This window comes from Moschus berezovskii, chromosome 25 (assembly GCF_049115385.1).
Source record: "Moschus berezovskii isolate FMDL1 chromosome 25, NW_MosBer_1.0, whole genome shotgun sequence".
NCBI lineage: Eukaryota > Metazoa > Chordata > Mammalia > Artiodactyla > Moschidae > Moschus > Moschus berezovskii.
Genome location: NC_142484.1, coordinates 12,222,315 through 12,240,967, shown reverse-complemented (window position 1 = coordinate 12,240,967; position 18,653 = coordinate 12,222,315). Strand labels below are relative to the sequence as shown.

At 52.5% G+C, this 18,653-nt stretch overlaps 1 protein-coding gene across 1 annotated transcript; it reads left to right on the top strand.

Moving 5' to 3' along the window:
- The first annotated feature begins 388 nt into the window (after positions 1-388).
- On the top strand, positions 389-17,199 carry MS4A10 (membrane spanning 4-domains A10). Its single transcript, XM_055414987.2, has 8 exons — positions 389-451; positions 2,848-3,093; positions 9,635-9,852; positions 10,311-10,430; positions 11,679-11,735; positions 13,670-13,798; positions 15,044-15,154; positions 16,301-17,199. The coding sequence occupies exons 3-8, from the start codon at positions 9,655-9,657 to the stop codon at positions 16,421-16,423; spliced, it is 738 nt and encodes a 245-aa protein (XP_055270962.1). The 5' UTR covers positions 389-451; positions 2,848-3,093; positions 9,635-9,654; the 3' UTR covers positions 16,424-17,199.
- Positions 17,200-18,653: the final 1,454 nt, after the last annotated feature.

Here is an 18,653-nt window from a genome sequence, read left to right as displayed (position 1 = left end):
GGGCTGAATTTCTTGGGGAGGCTCTGGAGAATGCATTTCCTTTTATTTTCTAGCCTCAAGGGGCTGATGCATTCCTTGGCTTCTGACCCCCTCCGCCATCTTCAAAGCCAGCAGCATAGCCCTGCCAGTCTTTCTCACTGACCCTGATTCTCTTGCATCCCTCTTATAAGGACCCTTGGGATTACAAGGGCTTCCCAGATAGTGTTATTGGTAAAGAACCTGCCTCCAGGGCAGGAGGCATAAGAGATCCAGGTTGGATCCCTGGGTTGGGGAAGATCCCCTGGAGGAGGAAATGGCAACCTACTCCTGTATTCTTGCCTAGATAATCCCCATGGACAGAGGAGCATGGTGGGCTACGGTCCAAAGTCTTGCAAAGACTGACAATCGGACACCACTGAAGCAACTTAGCACACACCCCTGTGATTACATGGGACCCACCAGACAAGCCAGGGTAAGTGCCCCTTCTCAAGACCCTTAACTTAATCCCTCTGCAAATCCCTTTTACTGTGGAATCCCTTTTACATATTCACAGGTTCCAGCAATTGAGGCGTAGACATCTTCAGGGGCATTATTCTATGGACCACAACCTCCCAGCTCCTCAAAGACGGCAGTGTCTTGTTCAGCCCTGGCCCCCTAGCACATGGCACAGTGCCTGGCTGGTGGCAAGTGCTTGTTAAATGTTTTATAAATGAGTGGGTCAGTTAATGAATAAGGGTGTGAGGTGGTTTGTGTGTGTGTGTATGTTACATGTTGTGCGTAAGTAAAAGTGGTGAAGCAGAAGCCTCTAGCCCAGTGAAAAGCCACAGGTTCTGGAAAAACTTCATCCCAGGAACTAAAGTTGTGCGTGTTGAGTGGGTGCATCTAATCTGTAAAAGAACCTGGCATCCAGACCCCGATAAGATGGTTATTTTGAGTCACTAGCCTGCCATCTTTTCAGACAGTTGGCTTTCCGAATAAAGTTTCTTCCTTGCCCCAACCCCTCATTTCTCAGATTCAATGGCCTATTGTGCAGTGAGCAGAGAGATCTTGGACTTGGTAACAGAAGAGAGATTTGAACTCAGGCAGTCTGGGGCCCAGAGTCAGCTCTGAAGTCAGCAAGTGTAGTGTAGGTGACTATCCAGGGTGACCACTTGGCTCTGCATCACTTCTCTGCCCCCACCCCCACTCCCACCTGGCATTAACAGCACACAGAGAGAAGCCAGAGGGAAAAAGCAAAGCCTAGGGTGGGAGCTGAGAGTGGTCAGCTAAGGCTTCCCTGGTGGTTCAGACAGTAAAGAGTCTGCCTGCAGTACAGGAGACCCAGGTTCTATCCCTGGGTTGGGAAGATCCCCTGGAGAAGGAAGCGGCAACCCACTCCAGTACCAGTATTCTTGCCTGGGAAATCCCTTGGACAGAGGAGCCCAATGGGCTACAGTCCATGGGGTCACAGAGTCGGACACGACTGAGTGACTGAACTGAACTGAACTGAGGGTGGTCAAAGCCCGCCCATACGTCCTTCACCAGAACCACCTGGCTAAAGGTCTGCTCACCTCCCAGGACGCGGCCACCAAGCTGGGGGCAGCATGGGGACGGGGTGCCAGGCAGAGTGAGACAGCTCCACCCTCCAGCCTAATGCAACTTATGGGTCTAGATCCTGAGTCAAGCAAATCAAAGGTCATAAGATGTTGACAAGACAGTCAGAGAACTTTGGACACTGAGTAGATATTCGATATGTAGTCAGTAGCAAGAACTGGGAGAAAAAAAGGTTTTCCTGCCTCCCGGTGTTGAACTTTTCCTCTAAGAGGGCTTCCATCTAACCCAGCACAGAGCTCTGCGTGGCTCCAGGGCAAGCACATCGCCCAGAAACAGGCCCCTTGGAGCAGCAGGTCTTCACTGGTTTTAACTTTTCAGTTGTGACATGTGGTCATACTTATTTTTAGAGTCCTTATCTTTTAAATGGGCTTCCCCAGTGGCTCAGTTGGTTAAGAATCCGCCTGTAATGTGGGAGACCTGGGTTCAATCTCTGGATTGGGAAGATACCCTGGAGAAGGGAACAGGTACCTGCTCCAGTATTCTGGCCTGGAGAATTTTGGACTATACAGTCCATGGGATCACAAAGAGTGGGACATGACTGAGTGACTTTCACTATATTTTAAATACTAAAATGTTAGAGGCTTCCTAGTTGCTCAGTGGTAAAGAATCTGCCAGCAATTCAAGAGATGGAGATTCAATCCCTGGGTCAGGAAGATCCCCTGGAGAAGGAAATGGCAACCCATTCCAGTATTCTTGCCTGGAGAATTCCCATGGACAGAGGAGCCTGGGGGGCAACTGTCCTTGGGGTCACAAAGAGTCAGACATGATTGAAGTGACTCAGTGATCCAGGGTGGCCACTTGGCTCTGCATCACTTCTCTGTGTGATTTAGCACGTACACATGCCAAAAATATTTCCAAATAAAATGGTAGGATATCTGAGCTTTGTTTACCACTGGGAAGGAGTGGGAATAGAGAAACAAGATTCAGAGTGCTGACAACTGTCACTGGAATTGACAGGGCCATTCTCTCTACTTTTGTGAATTACTGAAATTTTCCAGAGTTAAAAAGTCTTTTAGGGATGTCTCTGGTTGTCCAGTGACTAAGACTCCACACTCCCGAGGCAGGGTCCCTGGGTTCCATCCCTGGTCAGAGGACTAGATCCCACATGCTGCAACTATAGATTCCCCAAGTTGCAACTAAGACTCAGGACAGCCAAATTAATCAATAAATACTTTTTTAAAAATTCTTTTAAAAAGTTCAACCTCTGATTATATGAAGATTACAACTGTCTTCACTCCATCTGACCTGCACAATTGTCAACATTTTACTTTCCAGAGGAAATTTGCAACTATAAGGAAAGACCTGCGGAAGTTGCTGAGATCTTCACTTGCCTGGGTCTGGGGAATGGGAAGGACTTGACAGCTCATCTGGGCCATGAAGCAGGAGGTGGGGCCAGGACAGAAAATATCCAAAGTCTAACGTTGGAAAAATGTTCCGATCTTCTGGCACTGTCTCCGTGGGACTGAGGCAGATCCAGAGGGCACGACCTGACTGGAGCTCAGAGCAGAGGTCCCGGGCCAGGTGAGTGGACCCCACAGTGTAAACAAGGAAACAGGGTCTCCCATCAGGTTGTCTGGAAGTGGAGCCTGAGACAAGGATTTGGCACAAATGGCTTATAAGGGAGTAGTCTCAGGAGTTCGAGTAAACTCCAGGGGCTGGTGATGGACAGGGAGGCCTGGCGTACTGCAGTCCATGGGGTCGCAAAGAGCTGGACACAACCGAGTGACTGAACTGAACTGAGTCTCAGAAGAGCAGGGGAAGCAGGACAGGGCAGGGGAAATAAGCCAAGGACAGAGGTGGTTTCAGCTGCCTGCTGGTTTCAGCGCATCCTACTGGTGTCGATTCAGAAGCGCAGACTGGGTCTCACCATCAGGCCGGGGGTAGGCCTTTTCTACCCCATGCGAGCCAGTCATTGGCTGCAGGGATGAGGGAGGGAATGTCTTTGTGTGTGTGATTAAGAATCTTTTATATATAAAAGAGTCTTAATATTATATATATATATAGTTGTTGTTGTCTACTGGCTCAGAGTCTGACTGTTTGTGACCCCATGGACTAAAGCTCTGTCCATGGGATTCTCCAGGCAAGAACGCTGGAGAGGAGGTTGCCATTTCTTCCTCCAGGGGATCTTCCTGACCCAGGAATCAAACCCGAGTCTCTTGTGTCTCCTGCATTGGCAGGCAGGTTCTTTACCACTGAGCCACTTGGGAAGCCCCTATATATGTATGTGTGTGTGTGTATGCATATGTGTATCTGTATTTATTTATTTGACTGTGTTGGGTGTTAGTTGTGGCATGAGGGGTATTCATCGTGTCATACGAGATTGTTCACTGTGGTGCGTGGACCCTATAGCTGTAGATGAGCTGAGTAATTAGGACACATGGACTCCAGAGCATGCAGCCTTAGTTGCTCCAAAATATGTGGGACCCTAGTTCCCCAACCAAAGACTGAACCTGCATCCCCTGCATTACAAGGTGGATTCTAAACCACTGGACCACCAGCGAAGTTCCTGGAGTGTCATTTAAACTTAAGATTTAAAGGGGGCAGCTGTGAGCCCTTCAGTTCAGTTCAGTTCAGTCGCTCAGTCATGTCCGACGCTTTGCGACCCCCTGAATCACAGCACGCCAGGCCTCCCTGTCCATCACCAGCTCCCGGAGTTCACTCAAACTCATGTCCATCGAGTTGGTGATACCATCCATCCATCTCATTCTCTGTCGTCCCCGTCTCCTCCCGCCCCCAATCCCTCCCAGCATCAGAGTCTTTTCACGTGAGTCAACTCGTCGCATGAGGTGGCCAAAGTATTGGAGTTTCAGTTTTAGCATCAGTCCTTCCAATGAACACCCAGGATTGATGTGAGCCTTTAGCAGTCAACAATTACGGCAGCTGGAAATGGGCACCCCACCCCAGTAAAGAGCATCTGGGAAAGAGGGAGAACCAACATCATCTCTCCCCGGGAAGGAATTTACCACCCGAAGCCCCATCCTGCTGCCAGTTCACAGACCACAGGAACTGGGAGGAGCCTTGGTCATTTCCATTCCGACCCCAGAAACTCATGCATAGAGATAATGCTGAGGACACAGAGCCCCAGAGAGGGAAGGGAGGTGCCCAGGACCCCTCGGGGCCAGAGCTGGAATCCAGGTCTGACTCCATCTCAGAGCAGAGCCGTCTGTCTCCTGCAGGGATCCTGGCTCCTGACAGTGAACACCTTTGCACCAGCACCTTGTTCTGATGCCCTGGGGGGAGGCTGGCTTTGGTGAGTTTGTGGCAGATTTCTAACTGGCATCCACTGAACCCTGATCCTCTGCAGGCGTCCCTGGCCCCTGCATCATCCCCTCAGTCACATGGTGTGTCTCTGTGTTGTGTCTCTCAACTCTGCCTATCTCTGCTTGGCATGCATGCATGCACACACACACACACACACACACACGCACATCCTGAGAAGCTTGCCCTGTCCTCTAGGCCTCCACAGTGCAGGTTTTCACTGCCTGCTTGATCACAGACTCCCATGGCCAGATCTCACTCACTGCTGCCTGGGTCCCTGTGGTGTTGAGCTCAGGACTCGAGATAAATCTCCGAGCACTAGCTCCATATCCATGGTGCTCTCCTGCCTTCCCCATACCCCTCTCCTCGACCCCCAGAGCCCAGAGCTCTCATGCGCTCTCCCACCACGATCACCCTTCCTGATGATGAGACCGGGGTGTCTCAGATCTTAACAGAGAACCAGTCAGGACAAACTGGAGCCCAATGGCATATTCTAGGCATGCAGCAGGCAGGAGGTGATGCTGGCCAGCGTCAGGCCCCGCATGTTACACATGTTACCCTGCTTAGGCCTCACAGCCCCGCCCCACCCCCACCCCCAGGATAGGCACCAGCCCTCCTTACGTAACAGGTGAGGAGACTAAGATGCTGAGATGTTATCATCTCGTTTGATCTGCCCAAGGTCAAAGTTCATGGGAACAGAGCCAGGATCCAGCCCAGGCTTGTCTAGCGCTCATGATCTGGACCTGGAGAAGGCAATGGCAACCCACTCCAGTACTCTTGCCTGGGAAATCCTATGGACGGAGGAGCCTGGTAGGCTGCAGTCCATGGGGTCACTAAGAGTTGGACACGACTGAGCGGCTTCACTTTCAATTTTCACTTTCATGCGTTGGAGAAGGAAATGGCAACCCACTCCAGTGTTCTTGCCTAGAGAATCCCAGGGACAGGGGAGTCTGGGGGGCTCCTGTCTTTGGGGTTGCACAGAGCTGGCCACGACTGAAGCAACTTAGCTGCAGCAGCAGCAGCAGCATCTGGACCATTCTTCGGGAAGGGGGTGGTACTGGAGGGTCCTGCCTCCCGCTGTCCTTGCCTGCCCTGCCCTGGGAGCTGAAGGTACAAAGGAGATACATTTGGGCCCTGGTTGGTTCCGTGGGGTGTCAGGCTGGCTGGACCTGGGAGTCCTAAGCTGGCTGAGGGGACTGGAGAGGGGTCAAGGCTAAATATGTGCCTTCCACTGCCCACGACAGTCTCCAGCCATCACCCCTCCCAGCTACCCCCACCCCTGAGCAGCCTATGCCAGGTTCTGGCGGTGCAGTGGACAGGACAACAGGGCATCAGCCTCCTGAAGACCCAGAGTACACGTCCTTTGTAGAGAGCAGGATCTCAGCTTCACAAACAAGAGACTTGGGTTATCTACACCTGCCCTTTGCACGTCTCTCCCCTCCTGCTGTTTAAAGTTCTTTCTGCCTCATGAGAAAAGCACTGAGTTGGAAGTGACCCTAGAGACCACAGTTCAATCCCTGCCTCCACCATGATATGCACATGAGAAAATAAAAAAGAGGACAAGTGTAAGGGTTAGTCGCTCAGTCACGTCTGACTCTTTGCAACCCTGTGGACTATAACCCACCAGGCTCCTCTGTCCATGGAATTCTCCAGACAAGAATACTAGAGTGGGTGGCCATTTCCTTCTCCAGGGGATCTTCCCAACCCAGGGATCGAACCTGGTTCTCCCACATTGCACGTAGATTCTTTATCATCTGAGCCACAAAGAAGACCAGAATTTAAAGTTTGTAAGTTTAAGGCCATTTGCCCATAAGTATTCGCCACAGAGTACCAAGTGTGTAGAATCACTGGACTATCAGGAAAAAAAAAAAAAAGTTCGTTTATCATGGCCTTTTAAGTTTGCGAAATGCCCTAAATATTACAGTAAAGTTATTCCATTGCAGGAATTCTCAGAGCCTTTAACATGCTAGAGGAATGAAGATAGATATCCAGGGTTTCCCAAACTTATTTGATCATGGAACCCTTTTGCTACTGATCCATTAGGACCAGTGTTCCATGGAACATACTTTGAGAAAGGTTACTCTGGATTCCCGAAAAATGAAAGCCAAGTAGAAGCACCCTTCCAGTGATGGGACACTCACTATCTCCCTGGACAACCTGTCTCATCCAAGATGCCTCCACCAAGAAGTCTTCCTTCTTTTGTGCTTCCCAGTGGCACTGAGGCTCAGGTCTAGGTTCTGCCTGTCCAGGTGCAGGGGAGAAATCTGGTTACAGTCAGTGGATGATGGTACTGGCCTCTGCCACCGACCGCACCCCTGGGTCGAGCTCACTGTGTCAGAGGGGCTCTGGGGACTGACATAGGGGTGGATTCCCTTGCAGAGCTGGCCCAGGTCCCAGATCAGAGTCATGCCACCAAGTGTCTCTGGGCTCTGCTTCTGGAGCCCAGCCAGGAGGGGGGCCCAGCCTCCTCAACCATCCCCACTAAACCAGGGGTTGTCACCACAGGCCGGTGGAGATACTGATCACACATCCCAGCAGCCTAGGCACAGAGCGCTGGAGTCGGACCGATACACACAGTCCTAATCCCAGGCACTTCCTTGCTGTATGACTTTGGCCAAAGCACTTGACCTCTCCAAACCTTTCCTTTTCTAAGGCATAGAGTGAGTCAGCTTCCTGAGAATTGAGGGAGGCCAGAAGCTTTTGAACTGTGGTGCTGGAGAAAACTCTTGAGAGTCCCTTGGACTGCAAGGAGATCCAACCAGTCTAAAGGAGATCAATCCTGGGTGTTCATTGGAAGAACTGATGCTAAAGCTGAAACTGCAATACTTTGGCCACCTCATGCGACGAGCTGACTCACTGGAAAAGAGTCTGATGCTGGGAAGGTTTGGGGGCAGGAGGAGAAGGGGACGACAGAGAATGAGATGGCTGGATGGCATCACCGACTCGATGGACTTGAGTTTGAGTGAACTCATGGGATTTGGTGATGGACAGGGAGGCCTGGCGTGCTGTGATTCATGGGGTCGCAAAGAGTCAGACACGACTGAGCAACTGAACTGAACTGAACTGAGAATGCAAAAATGCCTTCCGGCATAGTGCCTACACAGAGCCGGTGCTCACCAACCCTGGGGCCCCAGCCGGCCCTTTGGCTCTGAAGGACTCGCAGTCCAGGATCTAGTCACCTGGGCTACTTGCGCCTCCCAGTTTCTTTCCCTCTTCCCGCATCCCTACCTCCTTGATAGAAAAACAGCAAAATGTGGATGCCCAAGCAGGATCTCCTTAATTCTCACAGAACTAAAATCAAGAGGAATGTGACCTCCCCTCCCATTTTTTTTTTTACTAGAAAGAATGGGAACAGCCCAAACCCAGCTCCCCCCACCAACTCTTTTCTCACTGAGTCACCAGGAAGCCCCTAGGCCCTGAAGTGCCCCAGCATCAACCCACGATAGAGTCATCCAGCCCCTCAGCAAGTGGCACTTTCAGCCCCCTGCAAAGTTTTCCCCCAACCCCTTTCTCATGCCTGTTAAAACATCCGGAGCATTCATTTTTATTCATTAAGGCAACTGTGCATAAAAGATGGAGGCCCCCAAACTCTGGAGCCAGTCTGCCTAGCTCTGAGACCCAGTCCAGTCATTCACTGGCTGTGGGACCTTCATCGGGCAGCTTAACCTCTCTGAGCCCTGTCTGCAAAATGCGAGGAAGGACAACCCACAGGGCTGAGATGAGGATACAATCAGGTGATTTATGGTCATTGCTAAATGGCTCCATGCTGGCTCCTTGTAAGCCCTCAGCCGAAGTTTCCTTCCCTTCTGTTCCCTAATGCCCCACTCCCAAAAGCCACCACCATCACTCCAGGTGGTATTCTCTACCCCGGGGAAGAGGCTGTGAGTCTAACTTCCTTTGGCTCATCCTAAGCCAAGGGAAATTAAAAGACACTTGCTCCTTGGAAGAAAAGTTATGACCAACCTAGATAGCATATTAAAAAGCAGAGACATTACTTTGCCAACAAAGGTCCGTCTAGTCAAGGCTATGGTTTTTCCTGTGGTCATGTGTGGATGTGAGAGTTGGACTGTGAAGAAAGCTGATCACTGAAGAATTGATGCTTTTGAACTGCAGTGTTGGAGAAAACTCTTGAGAGTCCCTTGGACTGCAAGGAGATCCAACCAGTCCATCCTAAAGGAGATCAGTCCTGGGTGTTCATTGGAAGGACTGATGCTAAAGCTGAAACTCCAATACTTTGGCCACCTCATGCGAAGAGTTGACTCACTGGAAAAAGACTCTGATTCTGGGAGGGATTGGGGGCAGGAGGAGAAGGGGATGACAGAGAATGAGATGGCTGGATGGCATCACCGACTCAATGGACATGAGTTTGAGTGAACTCCGGGAGTTGGTGATGAACAGGGAGGCTCGGTCCATGGGGTCACAAAGAGTCGGACACGACTGAGCAACTGAAGTGAACTGAACTGAAGCCAATGGATGGGGGCTGGTCACAAAGATTCCCCCGCTTGCCCAAGCCTCCTGCACCCTGGGCTCTTGGCCAAACTGCAGTCGGCCAGTTTGGGTGGGGGTCAGTCTGTCTTGCAATGATGGGAAAGTGTGTCTGGTCTTCATCTTTCTGCCCTAGAAGGGGCAGAGGCTGTGAGTCAGCTTCTCCCCATTCCCGGACCCAGCAGATTCCAGGTCAAAGCAAGTTCAGGCCAGCTGCTGTTCTGGAAAGTCCTGGTCCAGAGGGCAGATGGGACAGGCACCCAGGCACGAGCCCAATAAGTGAGATAGTTTTGACCCAGACTTTCTCCTTGGCCAGCAGCCAGGTCCTCAGCTGGAGTCATGGCAGCAGAAGCCGATGGAGCAGCCACAGATACTCCCACGTCGGAAGCTGAAGAACACCCATCAAAGGAGGCCCTCAGCCCTACCCCGCCTGACCTGACAGATTTACCTCAGAAGGTGACCCAGCCTGACCTCCCACCTCCAAACTGTTACCGGGAGAAGCCCAGGAAGGGTAGCCGCGTTCTCAAGGAGCTCGGCGTGAGTGTCCATTTCCTGCAGTGTGGTGCTGGGGTGGGGGGAGGGAAGGGAGTAGAGAGGGCACATGGTGCAGGGGTGGGGGTGGTAATGCAGGGAGACCTGAGGATGGAGGGGGATTCAGACAGTGCTTAACACTCATTCTAAGATTTAAAAATCCATGGAGGGATGGGAGAGGCAGTCTACATCCACATGACACTGGCTTAGTGTGGCTCATGGAAGCCTCAGTAGAAGAAGCTTCCTCCCCTTTCCCTCTCTTTCCCATCCCCCCCACCCATGGCCACAGGTGGTAGGACAGGTACGTGACTCCCAAGAAGCAGTCCTTCCTTGCAGGCCTACCAGGATCCCTTAGAAGGCAGGAAGTGAGCTCTGTGCAGCTCGCTGGTCCAGGAGCTCAACGACCTCCATTAGGACCAGTTCCCTGACAGCGGCTCTCTGTCCCCTGCCCCTGTCTCACCCAGGCCATCCATGTGGTCATTGCTCTGGTGTACTTGTTCATTGGAGGTTACCTGGTGGCTGCCGTCCAGAACCTTCACCTGGTGGTCCAGAAGTGTTGGTATCCGTTCTGGGGGGCTGCCTCTGTGAGTAGATGTCAAAATATGGGCCGGCTTTGGGGATGCGCAGGCAGGCCCAGAGGACCTGGCTTTGGGGAGGGGGTATGGGGTAGGGCAGAGTGAGTGAATAGCAGCGAGGCCGCCTCGGCCCCTGCCCAGCCTCCTCGCTGCACATCTGCTCTCTTGGTCACACTGGAAGCAGCTTCTTCCCAGGGGCTCCAGCGGGCCTGCAGCCCAAGAGAGCAGCCCCCGGGCTCTCAGTGTGCGTGCGTGCTAAGTTGCTTCAGTCTTGTCCGACTCTGCTACCCTATGGACTGTAGCCTGCCAGGCTCCTCTGTCCATGGGATTCTCCAGGCAAGAAAACTGGAGTGGGTTGACATTTCCTCCTCCAAGGGATCTTCCTGACCCAGGGATTAAACCCAGGTCTCCTGCATTGCAGGTGGATGCTTACTGCTGAGCCACCAGGGAAGATGTCCCTCCTCTAATTCCCAAGTGCATCCAGCGTAGAGGAGGGTGAATGTGAGCTGGGGCAGCCGCACCTTCCCCAGGCTTCCTCAGAGGCCTTTGGATCCAGCCACACATCCCTGGTGCCCAGAGTCTCTGTCAGGGCCAGTCTGCAGAGCACAAGGCTGTTGGCCAGGGTGGGAGGAGAGAGGAGACCACTGCCCACACCTTCCCTGGAGGCTCCCCAGGGCATCCTCTTCTGTCCCAGGTCACAGTGGAGTCCGGCTTCCACACCCAGTACCAGCTCCCAGGCACCCTCCTAGCCTGTCCTGGCCCCTCGCCCGCTGCCACTTCAGTCCTCCGTCCCCACGGCTCCCACCCGAGCTTTCTGCACACAGCGGGGAAACTATTGTCCCCACCGTGCCTACCCATCCCTGTGCCCTCAGTGATGGGTGCATGGTAGGCGCTCAGCACACATGAAAGAATAATCGCAGAAAAATACCAGAGACCCTGGAACCAAGAGCTAATATCCTCCAAACTGTAGGATCCAGGAAGGGAGCGAGGCTGGGAGTGAAGCCACAGTTCAGTTGCTTGCAGAGGGGTGGTCTGGGCTGCTACACTAGGGAAGCAGGAGAGAAGAGTAGCCTGGCTGGAGTGGGGCCTGGGATGGACTGTGTGGGGGCAGGTGAGCTCCCTTTGTTGGAGGAATGATGTTCCCTATCCCACCAGCCCCCACAGGTTGTCTTTTTTAAGACCATAGTGGGAAGGGAATTTGTAGGTTTCAAGGAACTCTGGCCTTTCCCTTAAGACTGTTTCAAATCTGTTCCACAGTTCCTCATTTCTGGGATCTTGGCAATAACAATGGAGTCGTTTCAGAAAAATTATCTGGTAAGTTGGAGGGTTAAGACTGTTCTCTCCCATCCCAAGGCTGGGCTAATGTCACAAAGAGCATCGTGTGTAGTGGGGATCCAGACAGTTTGCCAGGATTTGCCAGAAGTGGTTACAAGCCTTCTGGATGGCACAGAGGGTCCAAGCAGAAAAGCCCCTGTCGTGGAGGTCTGTCTCTCACCCCGACTCCCTGCCGTTCTCTGTACCTGCTGCCCTTCCTCCACCCCAGCTCTGGCCACCGTCCCATCAGGCCAGGCCTGGAGGTGTCACCCAGCCTGTTCACCCAGCAGCCTGGGTGACTATTCTGACAATCACCCCTCGGCTCCCCTGTGCCCTCGGCTTACCTCCCATGTCAGCAAGTCTGCGAGTCCCAAAAGCCAGGTCACAGCTGGGAGTCCACCAACCTCTTACCTCTAAGGCCCAGCCAGACACAACTGTTTCTTGCCTGCTCTGCACTATTTTCTGGCAAAGTACCTTACCCTCTCCCCACTGGGCATTCTCTCCCGGCTTTGACTTTCCTTCTGATCATTCTTCAAGGCTCAGCTTACAGGTCTCCTCTTTCAGGTAGTCTTCCCTGATCTTCCATGGCTGGCTTCTGTGTCCCCACAGCTCCTTAGACCTCCTGTCTCCCTCTCCCATGCACTAAGCTTGGGCAGCAGGTGTCAGAGCATCTTTCTAGCCTGGGGTGGCCAAGGGAGGCAGAATGGGCACCCTCACAAGCCTGGGTGGATGGAGGTGGACAGGGAATGGAAGGACCATCCCACCAATCCTGTGTCATGACCTCAGCCCACCCTCCACCCCCAAGCCCTGGCTGGGTCCACATTCATGGCCCCCCAGCCTGGGCTGGGTGGTGGCTGCCCCCTGCCCTCTCAGCGATCAGATCAGAAGGGTATAGTGCCATTTACCCAGAGCAGAGGCAGGAGATGCTTGGCAAAGCCCTGGCTCTTCCTCCTGGGCTGGGCTCCTTGCAGAACCAAAAGTGTCCCCACTTCCTACACCTGAGTGTAGGGAAACACCTACTGCAGAGAAATCCATTCTAGCACAAAGGCTTGGAGGATCCTTATGTTCATACTCTTTCCCTGTTACAGGGGTTTGCACTTGGCAAGAGGCTCATGGAATAATGCACAAATAACCCAAGATAAGGATGAACAGAGGCATTTCAGGGGCCATGGTGGTGGGGGAGGAGGCAGACCTGAGTGAGAGAGGATTGGGGACCGTCGGGGCTCATCCTGTCCTTTCCTGCGGAGGAGGGGGGCATTTGGATGCCTGAGAAAGTGAAAGTGAAAGCCGCTCAGACATGTCATGTCCAATTCTTGGCGACCCCATGGACTATACAGTCCAGGGAATTCTCTGGGCCAGAATACTGGAGTGGGTAGCTGTTCCCTTTTCTAGGGGATCTTCCCAACCCAGGGATCGAACCCAGGCCTCCCGCACTGCAAGCATCAGCTGGCATATCTGATGCCAAGATGACTGGAGGCAGCTTTGAGAGGGAGATGGTGGTGGGAACATCCTTCTTTGTTACAAAACCTAGGGACTCAGCGGCAGCCCTTTGGTTCTCCTGATCCCATCCAGTAGAACAGCGGTCCCCAATCTTTTTTTCCACAGACTTGGGGCAGGTGGTGAGGTTTCACAATGATTCAAAAACATTACATTTATTGCACACTTTATTGCTATGACTATGTCAGCTCCACCTCAGATCATTAGGCATTAGAACCCAGAGCTTGGGGACCCCACCAGAGAAGATGAGGGCTGGTGGGGGCCTCCTTGGTGGTTGGCTGGCTCGTAAAGCCGTGTTGGCGTGAGGAGCCTTGGGACCGGAGATGAGCAGCGTTTTCCTGAGGTCCCAGGGTGAGCTACTGGCTGGCCAGGGAAGTGGACTTAGACCCTCGTCTGTAGCCTTTGGACAATGATTGTTATTTATTCTTTGCTTATAGAAGGTGTGCCTGGTAGCAAACTCCATCAGCTTCCTCTGCGTGCTGGCCGGCCTCTTTGTCATTGTCAAGGACCTCTTTCTGGAGACTCCGTTTGAGTTCCCCATCTGGAAACCATACCCCAATAAAACCGTGAGTGCCCGGCCCCCAAGGGTCCTCTGACTCCCAGGAAGGCCAGCCTTGGACTTGGCTCAGAGGAATTTTCCAACTCTCAGAAAACCTCATCTGGAGCCCAGCATGGGTGGCCAGCCCATCCCCCCACCCCAAGGTACAGAGATGATATTGGCCTTCTTGCTGGTCGGCATCAAGGAGCTGGACAGGGCCTGGACTCACGGCTCCCGCTTTAATCATTGAGAAAACTGAAGCCCAGAGAGGGGGAGGGGCCTGCCTGATGTCAAGCAGCAAGTTGGCAGCAAATTCGGGACCATAACCTAGGACTGCTGATTCCTTGTTCAAGGCTCTATAAATAGCATAGCCCCAGTGACCCCAATAACTGTGAACCTCACAGCAGCCTTGCAGACCTGGCTGAGTTCACCTTGTTACCCCCATTTTATGTAAGTGAACACTGAGGTCCAGAGAAGCTATACTAGTGGATCAAGACCACACAGCAAGGTAGGTGCACAGCGAGGACTCAGCGGGATCTAGACTTCAAGCTCAGTGCTCTTTTAGCCACAGCCTCCCCTGAACCAGGAGGAGGGCATGGCAACCCATCACAGTATTCTTGCCTGGATAATCCAATGGACAGAGGAGGTTGGTGGGCTACAGTCCGTGGGGTTGGAAAGAGTTAGACACGATTGAAGCAACTTAGCACGCACGCACACACTCCTGAAGCAGAAGGTGGGCCAGCTGTTCCAGGTGGGTGACTGCTGGCCTCAAGGTCAGTTTCCAAGTGTTCTGACCATGGTGGTTCACTGTTCCTTATTGCCCTCCACCATGCTCACACAGGTTGAGCACACAATGGACACACGTGCACAAGACACACACATGCACACACTCCCTACCGGCTGCTCTTGGCCCCAAGAGATATCCCAGCTGTATGGTGATCCTCAACCCAGTTATTCCCCTTCCCTGCTGTAAGCCATGCTGCCTCTCCCTGAGCTTAGACATCCCCATCTAAGTGGGACTGGATGAGATGAAGCTGAAGACCACCTGCCATTCTACCAGGGGCCCACGAGAAAACCCCAGTCCTCAAACACTATGCACCAAGGACCCACAGGTGCCCGGTACTGGGCATGGAGCAGAGCCACGCCCTGCCTGCTGGGCACACCTGGGAGCTGAAACCCCACTGTCCCTGCTGGCAGGTCTGACTGCTGCGCGTGCCCAGGTGATGGGTGCAGACACCCAGCGAAGGCTCACCTGCCTCTCCCCCACCCCCAGGTCCACATCCAGAGGCTGGTGCTGGCCCTGCTCTGTGTCACCTGTGTGGAGGTCTTCCTGCCGGGGCTCATGGCTGTCATGGCATACAGGGATGCCCACCTATCTGCAGAGGTGAGGGCCTCCAGGAAACGAGGTGACAGAGGGCACAGAAAGGGGAGCATCAGGCAGAGGGGTGTTGCCCAGTAAGTTGGACCACTCTCAGAGGCGGCCCACAGTCTAGTAGGGGACACAAGGCACGGGACGGGGGAGGGTGCCAATTCAAGGTGAAAAATGTGGGGCCGCTGAGGAGAAAAGGCCACGGAGGTTCAGACCAACAGGCCACAATGCTCCCAACTCTCAAGACCCTGGAGACCTTATGGGGGAGATCCGTGGAGACGGGCAGGATCTGTACCTGCAGGTGGGATGGGAAAGGGACCCGCAGTAGAGGGAAGAGCAGGGGCAATGGCTCAGAGACCTGCCGGGGAAGGCTGGTGGAGACATAGTATGTTGTGGGGTGTGGCTGTGGTGGGAGCCAGCGAAGGGGCGACCACAGGGACTGAGCACTTCAGGGATACCAAGTACCTCCTCTGTCAAGCATGTGAGAGAAACACGACTTAACATAATCTTGTCAACTGCCCTTTGAAGTGGGCACTGACCTTCCCCCCATTCTACAGATAAGTAAACCGAAACTTAGAGAGGCCACATCACTTTCCAAGGTCAAACACCTGTAAGGAAATCCAGGACTCAGTCCGAGGCATGTTTCACCCAGAGCCAAGCCCTCGAGTACCTATGAGGCTGGCAGAATGGCAGGCTGGGACCAAAACGATCTAGGAATAACAGACTAGTCTCTCCCCACCCCAGAAGTGAGATCCTAGACTCATTTCTTTGAAGGGTAAAAAAAGTTCACACTATAATCTTAACTGTAGAACACCACAAAAAAAAAAAAGTATGGTCTAAATTCCCAGTAATTCTGCAAGGTTAACACCTCAATTGTTTTCATGTTAGGGTCATGATGTTCTGAGTTTTTACACAGCACTGAGAGGATTTTGCATTTGAGTTTTACTCACACCAAGCAAATACATTGTCTCAGTCACTGCCTGGTTGTCTGGCAGGAAGTCTTCTTAAGGCATCAGAGAGCTAAAAGGGGCCTTGCTTGTGTCAGTTTCCCTACCTTCACGGGGACTTGAGGCTCCAAGTGAGCCATCCGGAAGGGCTTTGTTGATCACCACATGCTTCTCATATTTGAGCATCAGGGACAGTGGCTTCTCTCTTTGGCAGGAGGATGACCTGCCCCTTGTCCCCGACTCACCATTGGAGCTCAAGGAGCAGTCGATGATGCCTCCACCATCCTACGAGGACGTCACTCAAGGCGACCTGCAGGACGAGCAGGAGACGAAATGAAGAGGCCCTGGGATCCCCACACTGTCCAAATTCACCCCATCTCCCTGGCTGATATGAACTGCTTCCAAGAGGCAGTTACCAGGAAGGGGCAAACAGTGTCATTTGTAGAAATGTCTGCCTCATGCTGGTAGCCGAGCCAAGGACCCAGCCCAGCCCCTCAGCCCAGAAGGAATCTCCAGGCCCCCGCCTGCTGTAACATTTCCGCTGGACCAGAGCACAGCCGTGAACTGTCCACCCACCTGGTCAGCCCCAGGAGCGGACCTCTGGGCTAGCAGCCCCCGGCACCCTCTTCACCACTCTGCTTCCCCCAGTCAGTGATGGGGCACCAGGAGCCTGTCCACACGGGGCTGTGAGTGGAGCCAGAGAAGGTCCCAGAGACCCCAGGGAGGCACCGTCTTCCCTCAACTCATCCTACCGAGAGGTCTCTGCAAGAAATTGGGCATCTGAATCCCTGGATTCTGGGAGGTTGGGGGTGGGGTGGGTGGCAGCAGAGGTATTGAGTCAGACAAAAACTGACCAGCTCTTCCCACCAAACCGTCAATGTGTCTCCCTGCCCCTCCATCTCCCCACCCCAGCTTCAGTGTCTCCATCTACACAATAAGGTGGCGGGCGGGTGAGATGATCAGCTGGAAAGCCCTGAGATCGGAAGCAAGTTCAGAATCCCAGCTGTGACATCCGAGGTTGTTGTGAAGCTTCAGCCTCAAAATTCTGCACCTACTTGGGCTGAGTGAATGAGGTAGTGGGTGGGAAGAGACCGACCTTTCTCATTTCCCAAATTTCAGTCATCCAGGGACAGTCTTCATGAGTTTGCTTTATTGTACTGTATTCCGTTTGTTTCCTTAAATTGCCTTTTTTCTCGCATACAATAAAGTTAGCTGGGTACTTTGTATCTGCAACAAACAGGAAGTCAGTATCTTTCCATAAAAAGAAGCCGACCACAAAAATCAGGTCAACACAGTGAAAAACAACAACAGCAGCAACTTGCCGCCCCACTTCTGTGATCTCACCTGCTTCCCTCTGCCTCTTGCCCACTCTGCACCGCCACCTGGCTTCCTGATGGTCTCACACACATCCCCGGCACACCCCTGCCTCTGAGCCATCCCCTTGCCCTTCCTCCACCTGGACACTCGCCACATGGATTTGCAGAGCTCGCTCTTTGAATCCTTACTGGGCTATGACTCTGGGCCAATGATGATGTCCTCTAATCCTCCCATCAATCTACAATGTAGGTTCTGTTGCCATCCCCATTTCATGCAGGATCGGAGAAGTTAAGCAGGTTGTCCAAAAGCAACCAGCTATACATATGCAGCAACACGGATGGACCTAGAGATTATCCTATTAAGTGAAGTAGGTCAAGAAGAGAAAGACGAATACCACATGCTATCGCTTATATGTAGAATCTAAAATACTACACAAATGAACCATAAACAGACTCAAAGACATAGAGCACAGACTTGTGGTTTCCAAGGGAGAGGTGAGTGGGGGAAGGATGGAGTGGGACTTTGGGGTTAGAGACATAAACTTTTATATAGAGGATGGATAAACAACAATACTCTACAGCATAGGGGCTGTATTCAATATTCCGTGAAAAACCAGAATGGAAAAACGTATAAAAGAATATATGTGTGTATAACTGAGTCACTTTGCTATACAGCAGAAATTAGCACTGCATTGTAAATCATCTACACTTCAATTAAATAAAAAAAAAAATAAACCAAGTGGCAGAGATGGGATTTGGACACAGACAATCTGGCTCCAAACTGAAGGGCTGCCTCCTGCCATTGCCCTAACACAGCTCTACCACGGCCCCTGCTCCCAGGGACCTGCACTTTCACTGGTCAGATGGGACCTGCAGGTGTGGGCAGCTGCAATTCCTGGCTACATAGCAAAGTCAGCCTTCGCAGCTCATGGGAGCCCTGTCCTCCCAGACAGACCATTTCCCAAGTGGTTGTAGCCCAGGTTTTTGGTTGCCTGGAATAGGAGCCTCTGTGCAGTCTTATGCAACTCCTATGTACATGGATGCCCTCAAGATCACTTGCCCTTGCACCAAATATTCCCAGGGTTTGAAGTTCTTCAAATTCTCCTATCTGCTTTGTCGCCTCCCCTGTTGCTGCTTCTGGCTGTCACCTCTGGTTTCAGTCGCCGACTTGCCTTTCTCCTCTGCTTCTGACCTGCAGCTTCTGCAGGTTGCAGTTCGCTTTAGGACAGAAAGTGAAGTATTGATAAAAGC